This window comes from Anomaloglossus baeobatrachus, chromosome 4 (genome assembly GCF_048569485.1).
Source record: "Anomaloglossus baeobatrachus isolate aAnoBae1 chromosome 4, aAnoBae1.hap1, whole genome shotgun sequence".
NCBI lineage: Eukaryota > Metazoa > Chordata > Amphibia > Anura > Aromobatidae > Anomaloglossus > Anomaloglossus baeobatrachus.
The window spans coordinates 520,532,314-520,546,669 of record NC_134356.1 but is presented as its reverse complement, the minus strand read 5'-3'; the positions used below and the strand labels follow the sequence as shown (position 1 = coordinate 520,546,669).

At 49.5% G+C, this 14,356-nt stretch overlaps 1 protein-coding gene across 1 annotated transcript in view; it reads left to right on the top strand.

Moving 5' to 3' along the window:
- The window catches only part of ELL3 (elongation factor for RNA polymerase II 3), a 228,729-nt gene that overhangs the window by 165,344 nt on the left and 49,029 nt on the right, over window positions 1-14,356 (top strand). The window contains exon 8 of the mRNA XM_075345885.1: window positions 13,672-14,128. Within this exon, the coding sequence (XP_075202000.1) occupies window positions 13,672-14,128 (457 nt within the window). The remainder of the gene's footprint in view (window positions 1-13,671; window positions 14,129-14,356) is intronic.

The following is a 14,356-nucleotide window of genomic DNA, read 5'->3' as shown; positions in this document are numbered from 1 at the left end:
CATGGGAACTAGCCATGGACAAGCCCGTGAACTCTGCAGGGCAACCACAAACGTTAGTGGCTTGTAAATATGTTGGGTACCGTTACCGTTTCCGCAATGCCGCCTCCGGAGAGGCAGGTTGGAGGGAGGGCCCTGAGCAGAGCAGGCCAGGGCCCAGCCACCAAAGGGACCGGTGGCTACCCTCTGGAGGGAAGGACAGATCCCGCTCGGGTGACTTGTGCTGGACTTTGGGTCAAGGGGTGCTGCCTGGGTTTTAGGGGCAGCATCAGGGCCAGGTTGCTTGGGTGGGAGAGAGCGGAAACCGTGACCGTACACCGTTGAAACGTTAAAAGTAAAATGTGCCTCCCGTCTTGGGAAGAGTTGATTGAAAATGCTTATGTTATGTTTAACCCTGTTATCCCCTTTTTACAGAAAAATAAAACCGGTGTAGGACGGCAGCCCGCGGACGGTCTGCATTTTGCTAAGGGGGAATGTGTCGCCCTGGGCAAGCCAGGGGACACAGATAACAACACCACTACACCCCACACTCCAGGTAGGCACATCTGCTAACCAGAAATCCTTGTTGCCTCCCTCCAGGAGTCTGTGATGCACACCAGGGGGTGGGCCAGGCGGTTGGCTCCGCCCACCAAGGAGCTCACAACTCTGGAGGCAGGAAGTTACCAGGCAGTTTAGCCCGGGGAGGGCAAGAGAGCAGATTAGCTCAGGAGGAGCTTGAGTGAAGAGCAGAGTAGCCCAGGCAGGGGCTAGAGTAAACAACCAGAAGTGAAAGTAAGGAAAGGAAAGTGGAAAAGGAGGAAAGCAAGAAGTGGTGACAGAGCAGAGAGAAGGAGAAGCCTGAGAGCCCAGCTGTGTGTAGGGCTAGAACAGCAAGGTCAGCGACGGCGGTGACTGTCCGGAGTGGGACAGTTCGGAAGTTCCTGGAAGGACCCCGTTGGCTGTGTGCCCGGTGGTCTGGAGCAGTGTTCCGAAGGACAGTCAGCACCAGGGCAGGGGCCTCTCGGACCCCGGCAAGGCTAGGAGTCGCCCAATTTGCCGAATTCGTCAGTGAAGGGGACGCAGATCCCCCAGCACCAAAGTCCCGATTGACGGCAACAGCCCGACCATTAACGGGGAGACACCGCCACGGCACCAGTTTCCCCAGGGCCAGCGCCTGCGGGCAAAGTGTAGAGCTCCTCCGGCCCAGATTGCAGTCGGGGAGCGGGTAACCGGAGGGAATCCACCGCTACCATCAGTCAAACAGGTGCAAGGAAGAGAGACGTCACCGTCACCTACCGGGAGTACAGGTGCAACCGTCTGTGGGACCGTCCTACCAGCCGTTGGTTTACCGTACAAACTGTGTCCGTGTCTCAGGCTGAGTGAGTACCACAGTGCCGCAAGGCATAGCGCTGCCCCCGCGTCCCTGCGCCCTCCAGGCCCTACCCTTCACATCTCTTCACCGGGCCCCGGGAACACCAACCCCTACCCACGGAGGGGCAACACAACACCTGGCTGCTCCCATCACCATCCCCGGGACCCCCACACTGAGCAGCGGTGGTGCCATCACCACAACCGTGGGTGGCGTCACGAACTATAATCCCAACAAACACCCCCTTTTCACTCACGGGCGAGGAGTGTCGCTCGAGACACCCCGGGATCCGGCCCGCAGCTCGAGCCACCAGGAGCAACTGCCGGACCCGAGCAGAAGGGGTGAGCGCGGTGTGCCGACACCCTCCTCCCCGCCCGCGACAGATCCATATAACCGAACCATGCCGAACCAATTACCCAATTCCTTCCCCCGATACCCTTGCCAAAAAACGCAAATGCCCGCAGCCACGTTGCAAATGTACGAGGGTGAGCCTCCACCGGCGCTCCCCTCCCTCTACTTATCCTTCCTGGAATCACTTGGCTTAACCTAATCCAGGTGAAACTGTTCCCGGGGGAGCAGCGAAACTATTGCTACACGTTCCCCATTCAAATCTTATCCCTCACATCCTCCAGCAAGTGAGCCCCCCCAGCGGGCCTTTGAAGCACCCATACCTCTCACACTTGGCCACTGTCAGCCAGACGCACCACCTCATCCCCCTCTTCGTTCCTCACCACTCACTCTGTCACAGCCCTTGCCGCCTCTGCCCGAAAATGCTCCCCTGCCGCCTCATGCGCCCTCACTCTGCCTGCCGCACCTGCGCCTACTAACCACCGATCCCGTCCATGCCGCCGGCGGTGCATGCGCACTCTCCACAACCGTATACACCACTTCAGTAAACCCCATACCTGGTCAAAACACCAACCCACTCGGCGCTGCCGTGTCCGCAGCCGCCCCCCCCCAGCCCTGCCAAATCCACGGCCGTCTCACCCGACCGCGACCCGGCATATCCTGGAATAAAAATCACGCCATCCGGACGTCTGATTCATCCGTCGCTGCTTCCTCCTCCTCCTCGCTGGAGCCGACCGCCTCTGGCTCATGTAATGCAGACGCCGCCGAAGCGCTGCCACCACCACGGCCGTCCTCCTGGTACGCCGCGTGGGCACCATCCTCCAAGCTCCATCTTCTGTCCCGCGGCGACAACCCCGGAAACCGTCCCGTCCTACGGGCTGCCACCGCGGGCCTTATCTTCTGGCCTGACCCCCCCTTGCTACCTGCAAGGACAGGGGGTACCTGTGGCCCGACCCGCTGCCAGCAGACTCCCATCCAGAGCCGCCAGCCTCCTGCCCTCCTGGGCCCAGAAGGCATCCGTCCGCCGGGCCCTCCCCCCCTTGGGGGAGACCGCCGCTGCCGGGAGCTGCACGCCTGCTCTGGGTGACCAGGCGGGGACCGCAGGGCCCCCGCCGTCACCCCCACGTACCGACGCCTCCCGGGCATCCGTCGCACCATGCTCGCCTGCCCTGGTGCCGGACCCCTTGCTGGCTGCAGCCCCCCGGCCCCCCCCCCCTCCACCCGCGGGGGGGAAGGGGGGTAACGCTGGCCTCCGTCCTCGCCGGGCGCTCTCCTGGCCAGGAGCCGCCGCATCCAGCCCTCCTGGGCCCCATGAAAGCCTCTGTCCGCTGGGCCCTCCCCCTCCTGGGGGAGACCGCCGCGGCCGGGAGCTGCAACCTGATCTGGGTGACCAAGCAGGAACTGCAGGGCCCCTGCCGTCACCCCCACTCACCGACGCTTCCTGGGCACCCGTCGCCCCAGGCCCGCCTGCCCTGGTGCCGGACCCACCACTGGCTGCAGCTCCGCGGCCCCCCCCGCCTTCCGCGAGGGGTAAAGCTGGCCTCTGTCACCGCCGGGCGCTCTCCCCGTCCGGGAACCGCCGCATCCAGCAATCCAGGCCGCGGCTCGGACCGGAAGTAGGCCGCAGCCAAGCCACGCCCCCCTCCCGGCTGCTGCGGCCCGGACGGAGATTCCTCCCGCGGCCGGAGCAGCAGCTGAGTACTGCCCTGCCCACGTCCTACCGCGGAGGGTCCCCGAAGGGGCTCTCGCATCTCCTCCTCGCTCCCCCCACACACAGCAAGTACCTGAGATATGAGGGAGGGGGGACGCCGCCCGCAGCTGACAGGGGAGCGAGGGGAAAGTGCCAACGGGTTAACCCCCAGCAGCCAAGACGTGGGACCGCGCTGCCAGGGGCCCGTGCACTGCCATGATGAATCCGCTGCTCCCGGGTAGCAGCCATCCTGTCGCACGTCCGGATCGTTCCATATCTGGAAGTCTGGTGATGTGAGGGGCTGGGGAACCTCCATCATGACGTCCTTGTACAGATCTTTGTGTCCTTCTAAATACTCCCACTCCTCCATGGAGAAATAGAAGGTGACGTCCTGACACCTTATAGGAACCTCTCCAGTCAGATCGTTCCATATCCGGAAGTCAAGAGAGAGGGGGTAAGTCAAAGTCCTTTACTTACACCCCTCAACTGTCCCACCTCTTCCTCCAGGGAACTCCTCCTACCCACCAATCCCTTTACTCTGCCTTATAAACAAACCATTCCTGTTTCCATTAACCCCATCACTCCTTCCCTTCCCTCTAGTCATGTCGCCCCTCCACCCTATGGGTTCCATGGCTTTCTTTATTTGTGTGTTTGGGATCATTGTCTTACAGAGATATCCACACTTGTTCCATTTTCATTATCCTGGTAAATGACAGCAGATTTTTATCAAGAATGTCAAGGTACATTTGTCCATTCATCCTTGCTTCAATCAATCAAATGAACTTTGCCAGTGCCATATGCTGAAAAACAGCCCCACATCATGGTTTTCCCATCTCCACACTTCCCTGGTAGTATGGCGCTTTTGGGGTGATAAGCTTGAACGTGGTTTTTGTTCACCAATGGAGTCTTGTGTCGTGAGCGTGGTGAGCATACAGAGAGGCCATGGAGGTTGACTGCATTAGTTAGCTTTCTTTGAAACAATTGTTAACCGCTGATTCCAGGTCTTTCTGTAACTCTCCACCGGAGGTCCTTAGTTCTTGGACAATTCTTCTGATAATTATTTTCTGAAATCTGTCTGAAATCTTGCAGAGAACAACTGGTCATGGTTGGTTTATGGTGAAATGGTATTCTTTCCACATCCGGGTTATGCCCCAACAGTGCTCACTGTACCCTTCAGTAGTTTAGAAATTCCTCTGTAAACAATTCCATCAGTATGTTTTGTAACAATAAGGTTGTGAAGGTCCTGAGCCAGCTCACTAGTTTTACCCATCATGAGATGTTCCTTGTGTGCCACTTTGGTAATGAGAAACCTTTTTATAGGCCATCAGTTAAACCAGCTAATATTATTTTTATTTAAGTGGCAGAATTGCTTGCTAACTACTGATAGATTTCAGTTGGTGTTATTGTGGCGCCCCTGAGGCATCAGTCGCCACAGAGTATTGCATCTGTCTTAAAGTGTAATGTTTATCTCGGGTAAGAGGAGGTTAACCGCTGGTGCTTGGAGCTTACACAATACACATACACAAACACGCAGTTAGTGAGCCAGCACTTACATTACTCAGGAAGCCAGACTTCGAAATTCCCAGGCAGGATGAGTCATCAAAAAGATGGGGGCTGCCTTGGAAGTGAGCGAACACACTTAGTTTCATTTTAGAAGGGTTTTTACCTCAGAACAGTTTTGATGGAGAAGAGAGCAGACAGTTTTAGGAGAGCAGTGTTTAGCAGACTGGTCCTGGAGACGGGAGGCTGGAAGAATTAGTCCCAGGACCAGGGGCCATGACACCGCACTGAGTTTGCACAGGACGGACTGGGAGTAGCAGAAGACGACCAAGTGGAGCTGTGAGACAGAGGAGTTCATATAGTAGCTGGAGGGTGAGCCCCCACAGCCCCTTCGGGACCAGCGCCAGTCAGGGTGCAGAGCCCTCCGTTAGGGGAACTTTCATGGACTCTAACGAACCTACAGGGAAAGGGGATTTCACGTCCCATTGCCCACCACCAAACGTTCCGGGGCACCATGGGTCCATAACAAGTTTTGCGCTGCCTGCATACGGGATGGCAACTAAAGCCAAGGACACTGGGTCCCCAAGTAGCTTCACGCCATGGGGATCCACACTACAAGGCGCAAGGAGGAAGGTCTCACATGCTTCACAACACCAGTGGTGACCTCTGATTCATCCGGGATCGGCTGGGGCCCATCACGGCAATGACCGGTACTCTGCGGGCGCAGCACACTAACTGTGAGTAAAACACCTGGAACCGCAGCGTCTGTGTGAGACTCTGATTTGCTGGCACCGCTGCCCCGTGCTTCGGCGCCAACGGCCCTTCCCCCGTCATGACCGTCCTCCCCGGGGCTCGCTCCACCTGTGGGGAGCTGGACTATCTGAGCTGCGGTAACATCAGCCCTGGAGGAGAGCGACATCTTACAGCGGTGGCTAATGCCTGGCCGCGCACCTTGGGTGGCGCTGCAAAGCAAACCCCCATTCCCCTCCGCTTGACTCTCTCTTTGCCTGTAGCCGACGGGGCCACGGAGCCGGGTCAGGCCATTCACAGCAATCCCACAAAACCATTGGCCCGGTGACTAGTAAGCCCTGCAAGTCCCGTGGGGTGCTACATCATGACTTTCCATTGTTTTTTGCACCACTCTTTCTTCTTGGGTTCCCTGTGTCACTTCTCATTATTATACATCACTAAATTTATGGACATCTATGGTGTGATTTCTTTGCCTGTGTGGATTGGATGAGTTGTTACCGACATCTGGTCAGAAATTAATATCAATAGCACCTTTAGATTTACTGTATATATTTTTTTTAGAAAAACTGTGATGTTTTCAATACTTAGGGCTACTTTGCACACACAGATAAATCTTTGGCAGATCTGTGGTTGCAGTGAAATTGTGGACATATTATTCCATTTGTACACAGCCACAAACCTGGCACTGATTGTCCACAATTTCACTGCAACCACAGATCTGCCGCAGATTTATCTCTGTGTGCAAAGTACCCCTTACAGTTAGGTCCAGAAATATTTGGACAGTGACACAATTTTCGCGAGTTGGGCTCTGCATTCCACCACATTGGATTTGAAATGAAATCTCTACAACAGAATTCAAGTGCAGATTGTAACGTTTAATTTGAAGGTTTGAACAAAAATATCTGATAGAAATTGTAGGAATTGTACACATTTCTTTACAAACACTCCACATTTTAGGAGGTCAAAAGTAATTGGACAAATAAACCAAACCCAAACAAAATATTTTTATTTTCAATATTTTGTTGCAAATCCTTTGGAGGCAATCACTGCCTTAAGTCTGGAACCCATGGACATCACCAAACGCTGGGTTTCCTCCTTCTTAATGCTTTGCCAGGGCTTTTTCAGCCGCAGCCTTCAGGTCTTGCTTGTTTGTGGGTCTTTCCGTCTTAAGTCTGGATTTGAGCAAGTGAAATGCATGCTCAATTGGGTTAAGATCTGGTGATTGACTTGGCCATTGCAGAATGTTCCACTTTTTTGCACTCATGAACTCCTGGGTAGCTTTGGCTGTATGCTTGGGGTCATTGTCCATCTGTACTATGAAGCGCCGTCCGATCAACTTTGCGGCATTTGGCTGAATCTGGGCTGAAAGTATATCCCGGTACACTTCAGAATTCATCCGGCTACTCTTGTCTGCTGTTATGTCATCAATAAACACAAGTGACCCAGTGCCATTGAAAGCCATGCATGCCCATGCCATCACGTTGCCTCCACCATGTTTTACAGAGGATGTGGTGTGCCTTGGATCATGTGCCGTTCCCTTTCTTCTCCAAACTTTTTTCTTCCCATCATTCTGGTACAGGTTGATCTTTGTCTCATCTGTCCATAGAATACTTTTCCAGAACTGAGCTGGCTTCATGAGGTGTTTTTCAGCAAATTTAACTCTGGCCTGTCTATTTTTGGAATTGATGAATGGTTTGCATCTAGATGTGAACCCTTTGTATTTACTTTCATGGAGTCTTCTCTTTACTGTTGACTTAGAGACAGATACACCTACTTCACTGAGAGTGTTCTGGACTTCAGTTGATGTTGTGAACGGGTTCTTCTTCACCAAAGAAAGTATGCGGCGATCATCCACCACTGTTGTCATCTGTGGACGCCCAGGCCTTTTTGAGTTCCCAAGCTCACCAGTCAATTCCTTTTTTCTCAGAATGTACCCGACTGTTGATTTTGCTACTCCAAGCATGTCTGCTATCTCTCTGATGGATTTTTTCTTTTTTTTCAGCCTCAGGATGTTCTGCTTCACCTCAATTGAGAGTTCCTTAGACCGCATGTTGTCTGGTCACAGCAACAGCTTCCAAATGCAAAACCACACACCTGTAATCAACCCCAGACCTTTTAACTACTTCATTGATTACAGGTTAACGAGGGAGACGCCTTCAGAGTTAATTGCAGCCCTTAGAGTCCCTTGTCCAATTACTTTTGGTCCCTTGAAAAAGAGGAGGCTATGCATTACAGAGCTATGATTCCTAAACCCTTTCTCCGATTTGGATGTGAAAACTCTCATATTGCAGCTGGGAGTGTGCACTTTCAGCCCATAGTATTTATATAATTGTATTTCTGAACATGTTTTTGTAAACAGCTAAAATAACAAAACTTGTGTCACTGTCCAAATATTTCTGGACCTCACTGTATTTGACCTGCTGTATTCCAAATGAATCATATTTACAGATAGCTGTTTATATATATATATATATATATATATATATATATATACACACATATATATATATATATATATATATATATATCTTAATATTTTTAGTCCATTGATGTACATTGCACATACATAATAGGCTGCATATTTTTGCTAAAACAATGGTGCCTTCTGTCTATTTATTTTTTTCTTTTTTTTTTTAATTTACCATATGGTTTATAAAGCGAAATGGTCCTTTTGTTTGCAGCTAATTTTTATAGTCTATACCAATGGAGGGCAGCGCTCGCGGGATTCTCTAGGGGCATATCTTTAGGTTGTTTAGCACTATTAGGGCTCATGCGCACGTAGATGCTGAATATTCTGCAGCGATTTGACAGCACATTTGCGAATCAAATCGCGGCAGAAAGACTGCATAATGGATGCAGTTTTTTTGTACAAAAAAAAGCCGATTTCATGCGCTATGGCTGCTGCCCCCGCTATAGACAGAGTGGGAGCTGCATCAATAGCGCACGGAATAATTGACATGCTCATTTTCTGAACGCACGGATTTGGGTCAAAATTTCAGCATCCAAATCGCTGCTTTCATAAAAACAACATGCACAATCCTCATAGATTGTGCAGGGAACGCAGGACGCATGCATTCGTGCAATAGACAGCGTAAATGCATGCAATTACGCAACATGCGCACGAGCCCTTACCCTGTAAGAAACATCCTCTTGTAATGACCAAAATAAATTGCAGTAGATAAAAAGACCCATATCTCTGAAACAATATAGTGGATTTAAAAAATTAACAAAAAAAATGGCTAGCATTGACCTTATAACAGGTCCTCTTTAAAGAGAATGTATAGTCAGAAAATGACCTATTGTTTAAATCAGGCTTTTATGTTAAATGTTTTTATAACAATTTTTTTTTAATTTTCCTTATCACTATGCATACAAAAATTTAGGAATCTTGGGCCACTAAGTCTAATACTACGCTCACACTTCCTCTTCTGTACAAATTTATTTTCAACAGTTTCATTATCATCGTATGCAGATTAGAATGAAAAATAACACTTCTCCCTACAGTAGATGGCACAGGATCCTCCATTCCTTATGAGTGATTTTACAGCTTCTAATGCTTCCTTCACGATGACCCTTTCCCAGATTACAGCATACCCAGTTGATACTTCTTTTACATACTCTTTCAATTTTACTTAAATGTAACATAAAAACCTGATATAAACAATAGGTCATTTACTGATGAGACATTCCCTTTAAAATAGAAGTACTGTGCATTTGCATCATTCTGTTAAAAGGAACCTGTCATCAGAAATTTAGCTTGAAACCTAAAAGATTCCCCCTCTGCAGCTCCTGGGCTGCATTCTAGCAAGGTTCCTGTTGTTCTTGTGTCCCCTTTCTGACCAAAATAAAGACTTTGTAAAGTGGTACCTTTTTGTATTCAGATCTTGATAATGGTACACAGGGGCGGGCTCTCTTGTGGCCGTTAGTCTGCCTCCTGTCGCTTTAGGCCATCCCCCATCGCTCCATTCCATACTTCAGGACGCCATCCACTGCGCCCGAGGTCCCGTGCACGCGAGGACTGCTGGTCACGTGTGTCGCAGGCACGAGACTATGATGACTATGTGATTGCATCGCAAGTGCCCGCCCATCATCTCGTGCCCGCCCTTTCCCCTCTGCCTCCAGCGTTCTGCGCAGAACGTTCCAACGTTGGGTCATCTGGCCAGCGCTTGCGCAGAACGCTGAAGGCAGAGGGGAGAGCGTGGCCATGAGATGATGGGCGGGCACTTGCGATGCAATCACAGCACCGCCCATAACCTCGTGCCTGCGCACACGTGACCAGCAGTCCTCGCGTGCACGGGACCTCGGGCGCAGTGGGCGGTGTCCTGAAGTATGGAATGGAGCGATGGGGGACGGCCTAAAGTGACAGGAGGCAGACTAACGGCCACAAGAGAGCCCGCTCCCGTGTACCATTATCAAGATCTGAATACAAAAAGGTACCCCTTTACAAAGTCTTTATTTTGGTCAGAAAGGGGGCACATAAACAACAGGAACATTGCTAGAATGCAGCCCAGGAGCTGCAGAGGGGGACACTTTTAGGTTTCAAGCTAAATTTCTGTTGACAGGTTCCCTTTAAGGCTCAATCTCATGTAAAAAAAAATGGACCTCACTCCGTTCATTGTTATTCAATTGTTTATAGACTGTATCTGCTTGTGATAGTAATCACAGCATGCAATAGTTTTTTGTGTAAATCAGAATTGCACATGGATGACAAGTGAGAAAAAAAATAATAATTTGAGTGTTTTTGTAGATAAAACTCAGTCGTGTGAACATGGTCTTAGAATAAGAAAACAGCAGAGGTATCTGTTTTATTATTATAATACAACCTTCACCATGCCCTCATAATCTTCCGCCTCGACAGCTCTAATATCCTCCTCTGTGACCTCCCTGCTAACACTCTTGCGTCTCTCCAGTCCGTCTTTAACTCCGCTGCCCGACTAATCCACCTCTCTCCTCGCTACTCCTCCTCTTCCCCCCTCTATAAATCCCTTCATTGTTTCCCAATCTCCCAACGTATCCAGTTCAAACTACTAACAACCTACAAAGCCATCCATAATCTCTTCCATAGTCTCCTCCATATATTTCCAAACTAATCAACCAATATCTTCCCACACACAATCTCCCAAGACCTTCTTCTCTCTTCTACTGGTACGTTCTTCACACAATCGCTTCTAAGACTTTTCTTGAGTATCTCCAGCCTCTGGAATTCTGTGCCCCAACATGTTCGATTATCCACCACATTCAGAACTTTCAGGCAGAACTTGAAAACCCATCTCTTCAAGAAAGCTTATAGCCTGCAATGACCCTGCAATCACCACTACCGGAGCTGCCAACCCCCTCCCCCCCAACCTACTGTCTCTTTCCCCATTATCCTGCAGACTATAAGCATGTAAGGGCAGGGTCCCCTTCCCTCTGTACCAGTCTGTCAATGTTAGTTAGCTTATTGTAATTTGTATTTTGTATGTAACCCCTTCTCATGTACAGCACCATGGAATCAATGGCCTTGGAACAAGAAAAGGGGAAAACGAAAGCGCAAAAATTAATAATTGCTAGGATTCTAAAGGGGTTAAACACAGAACTTAATAATGATACAGAGGAGTATCATAAATGGTACAAGAGATACAGCCCATAATTAGCTCTAAATGCATAAACTGCCCTAAATAGGTTATGGCCAGTATATTCTCCATTTTTGCATGGCAGACTGCACTATTTTAATATTAACCCTAGAACGCACAACCATAGAAATCTACTCTACCGCCCCCGTGCGAACAGCCGGGCTGCTGCCGCTCGGATCCGGATCCGCCGTGGCTTGAGGGGTCTCCAGACCCGGGGGTTGCGCGGCCACTCAATTAAAAGAAGGGGGGAATATATGTACAGGGGTTTTTGGAAAGTTCGTGATGCCACCCCACGGTGCGTGGTAATGTGAGGGACCACCGCTGCTGTTAAGGAGCCCGGTGACGATGGTGTGGCAGCCTGATGTTTAACCCCTCCGTGGGTAGGGGGTTTGTGTCCCGGGGGTGAGTTGATGGTTGGGATGGTAGTTGGGTGCCATGGGGAATAGGAACAGGGATCTTCCAATGTACTCACTCAGTCCCAGAATAATTACACCGACAGCTTGTAAACCAGAATTCTGAGCACCACTATCGCCTGAGGGGAGCACGCCTGGATCCGTGCCCTTGGTGTTGCTGTTAGCCTGTGGCCCTGTCCTTGGCACCTTTTTCTCTGTTGGACCCGTTGGTATGAAACTCTCTGAGTCCGGCTCACCCGTATGGCTAACGGAGTGAGCTTGCTCTCAGGGTTCACGCGTAGGATTTCTTTGGACTGTAGTGGGAAAGTCATATCCCATCGGTGCGCTAGTTCTCCGGTTTTGGAGCGGGTTGGGGATGACACTTGAAGTCTTCACCCCCGTCGGATAAATTACCGGAACGCGTGAAGCTACTTTCCGGCCTGGGGTCCACGTACCCTGTCGTGCCCTGGCCCCTGCCCGGTGATAGCTCAAGGCCGCCGGCTGCCCTCCTCGGCAGTCCATGCCCCTTGACACTGTCCCCTGCGACCGTGTTCCAGCTCCTACCTGGCCCAGACCAACGCCTGCCACCTAGTATGCAGGAGCTCTTCTCCGTGGCCTCTCCTCACGAGAGCCACCTCACCTCCTCTCTCCACTGCTCAACTCAACTCTCAACTGTCACTGTCCTCACTTTCTCCTCACCAACCCCCCATATGGGCGGCCCTATTCCCTTCAGGCCCCCCAATGGTGTGTCTGGTAGGTAAAAGTGGGAAGTGTTCCTAGAGTTTTGATTGGCTAAGCTGTTAGCAACACCAAAGGACCAGGATCCGTAACCAAGGAGGGTGGATACCGTGCAGAAGGGCAGATTGCACAATACCCTGTGACGACCTGATAGGCCAGGGTGTTACACTACCTTAGAAAACAAGTAACCTAGCAGGCCTGCGAGGCCCCAGGTATGCGTTCTAGGGTTAAAGAGGACCTGTCATCAGGTCAAAAATTTTTGCTCTTAACTTATTCCCACTGCTTCCCATAGTACTGAAGAGCAGGTTATAGCCACGCTCAAGGAGAGTCTTGTGAGCCACTACCCCTTGGGAAAAACCATAAAAATTAGCATTAAATAAAAAGGCCCATATCTTTGGGACTGGAAGGGAAATTGAAAAAAGAAAAACAATGGAATCATAAGGGGATCCGCAGGAATAAATTAAGTGCAAAAATCTGGTTATTTTTTACTTGGTGACAGATTTTCTTTAAATTATTTTAGCTGTTTGTAATATATGAATAAAGATGTGAATTTATACATCTGAAAATTGATTTGGCCTGCTTTATCTGTAATATATATTGATATGAGTGGAACCGGGTGTTTACACAATCACCCAATATAGGTTTTTATTTTTGGCACGAGTAGAAGTACAAGAGTTGAACTCTCGCTGAACAGACAAATGTTACTGTTTAATAGATACGCTATAAATGTTTAGTATGAGACAGATCTCAAAGTTAAACATTTCAAGGAATTATCTGTGACTTTGAATGTTTTTTTTTGTGATGGTGCTAAGAACTTACTGGAAGGTAGTTGTTAACTGACTGTTTTGCCTTGTAATGATCTATTCTGGTTCAGAGTGGTCATGGATTATTTTGTTTCTGGAGACATCACGTCAACAGAGCAGTTCCTTCTCTTCTGCTCTGCTTTGTGAATGGGGCGTCAATGCCAACATCATGCTGACTGAAAGCCGGCTCCCCGCTGCCTAACTGCTGGGAGTCAGCTGTCAATCAGCATGATGTCATCAGTAATGACCTGACGACAAAGCAGACTGGAAAACTGTGAAGTGAAGTCAAATAAAGCAGGAGAGTCACCGCCTGAGTTGGGTGAGATTTTCTATGGCAGAACAGGTAGGCAGTTAGCAACTAGCTGCCGGTAAGTTCTTAGCCCAATCGTAAAAAAGTAAGAAAGTCCCAGATTATCCCTTTAAGGCTATAAGAAGTTGCCTGATATTCATTGTTCTGTATGTTTCACGTGTTGCTTTATGTGTTGACTTTCAGAAACGTCAGGCAGAAGGAGATATTACTCAAAACAAGAATTATAAAAGAGTAAAAGCTTCACAACTGGACAGTCATTTACACAGACGACATACTACTTCTCTCTCCACTTCAGACTCATCAAAATGCAGACATCTTCCATGTTCTGAAACTGCCAATAGCTTAGGATCAATCCCTGAAAACCACAATGTTGTGTCAGAACAATGTCACAAAAAGCAGAAAGCACATCAAACGTTGCACAAAAGCCGTCACAGAGAAACACACAAAAGGACAAAGCTTTGTGATGAATCACAAAGGGAAAAAGTTGGACAGGAGACAAGTCCCATATCTCTCCATGGAAATAGGTCTGACTGGCACAAAAGTGAGAAGAGAGATCATGAATCCAGTGAAGAAGAAGAGGAGGAAGATGACTGGGAAGAAGAAGCTCTCATGTTGGAAAGATGTCTGACATCTCCTGAAGGTAAGCGTGGCCATGAATTTCCTCAGGCTTCAACCAAAAATGTCACTGTGGCTTGTGGCCCCAAATGTCATGATCATATTATGAGACTTTGAATATCGAGATGCCATTACTGTGCAATTCCAAATGTCGTGTAGCATTATTCTCAAAGTCCTGTCTGTATTATACAGAACGAGTTGCAGTGTGCAATTATTTACAGACCTTAAATGACAGCATGCCATTAATCGTAGA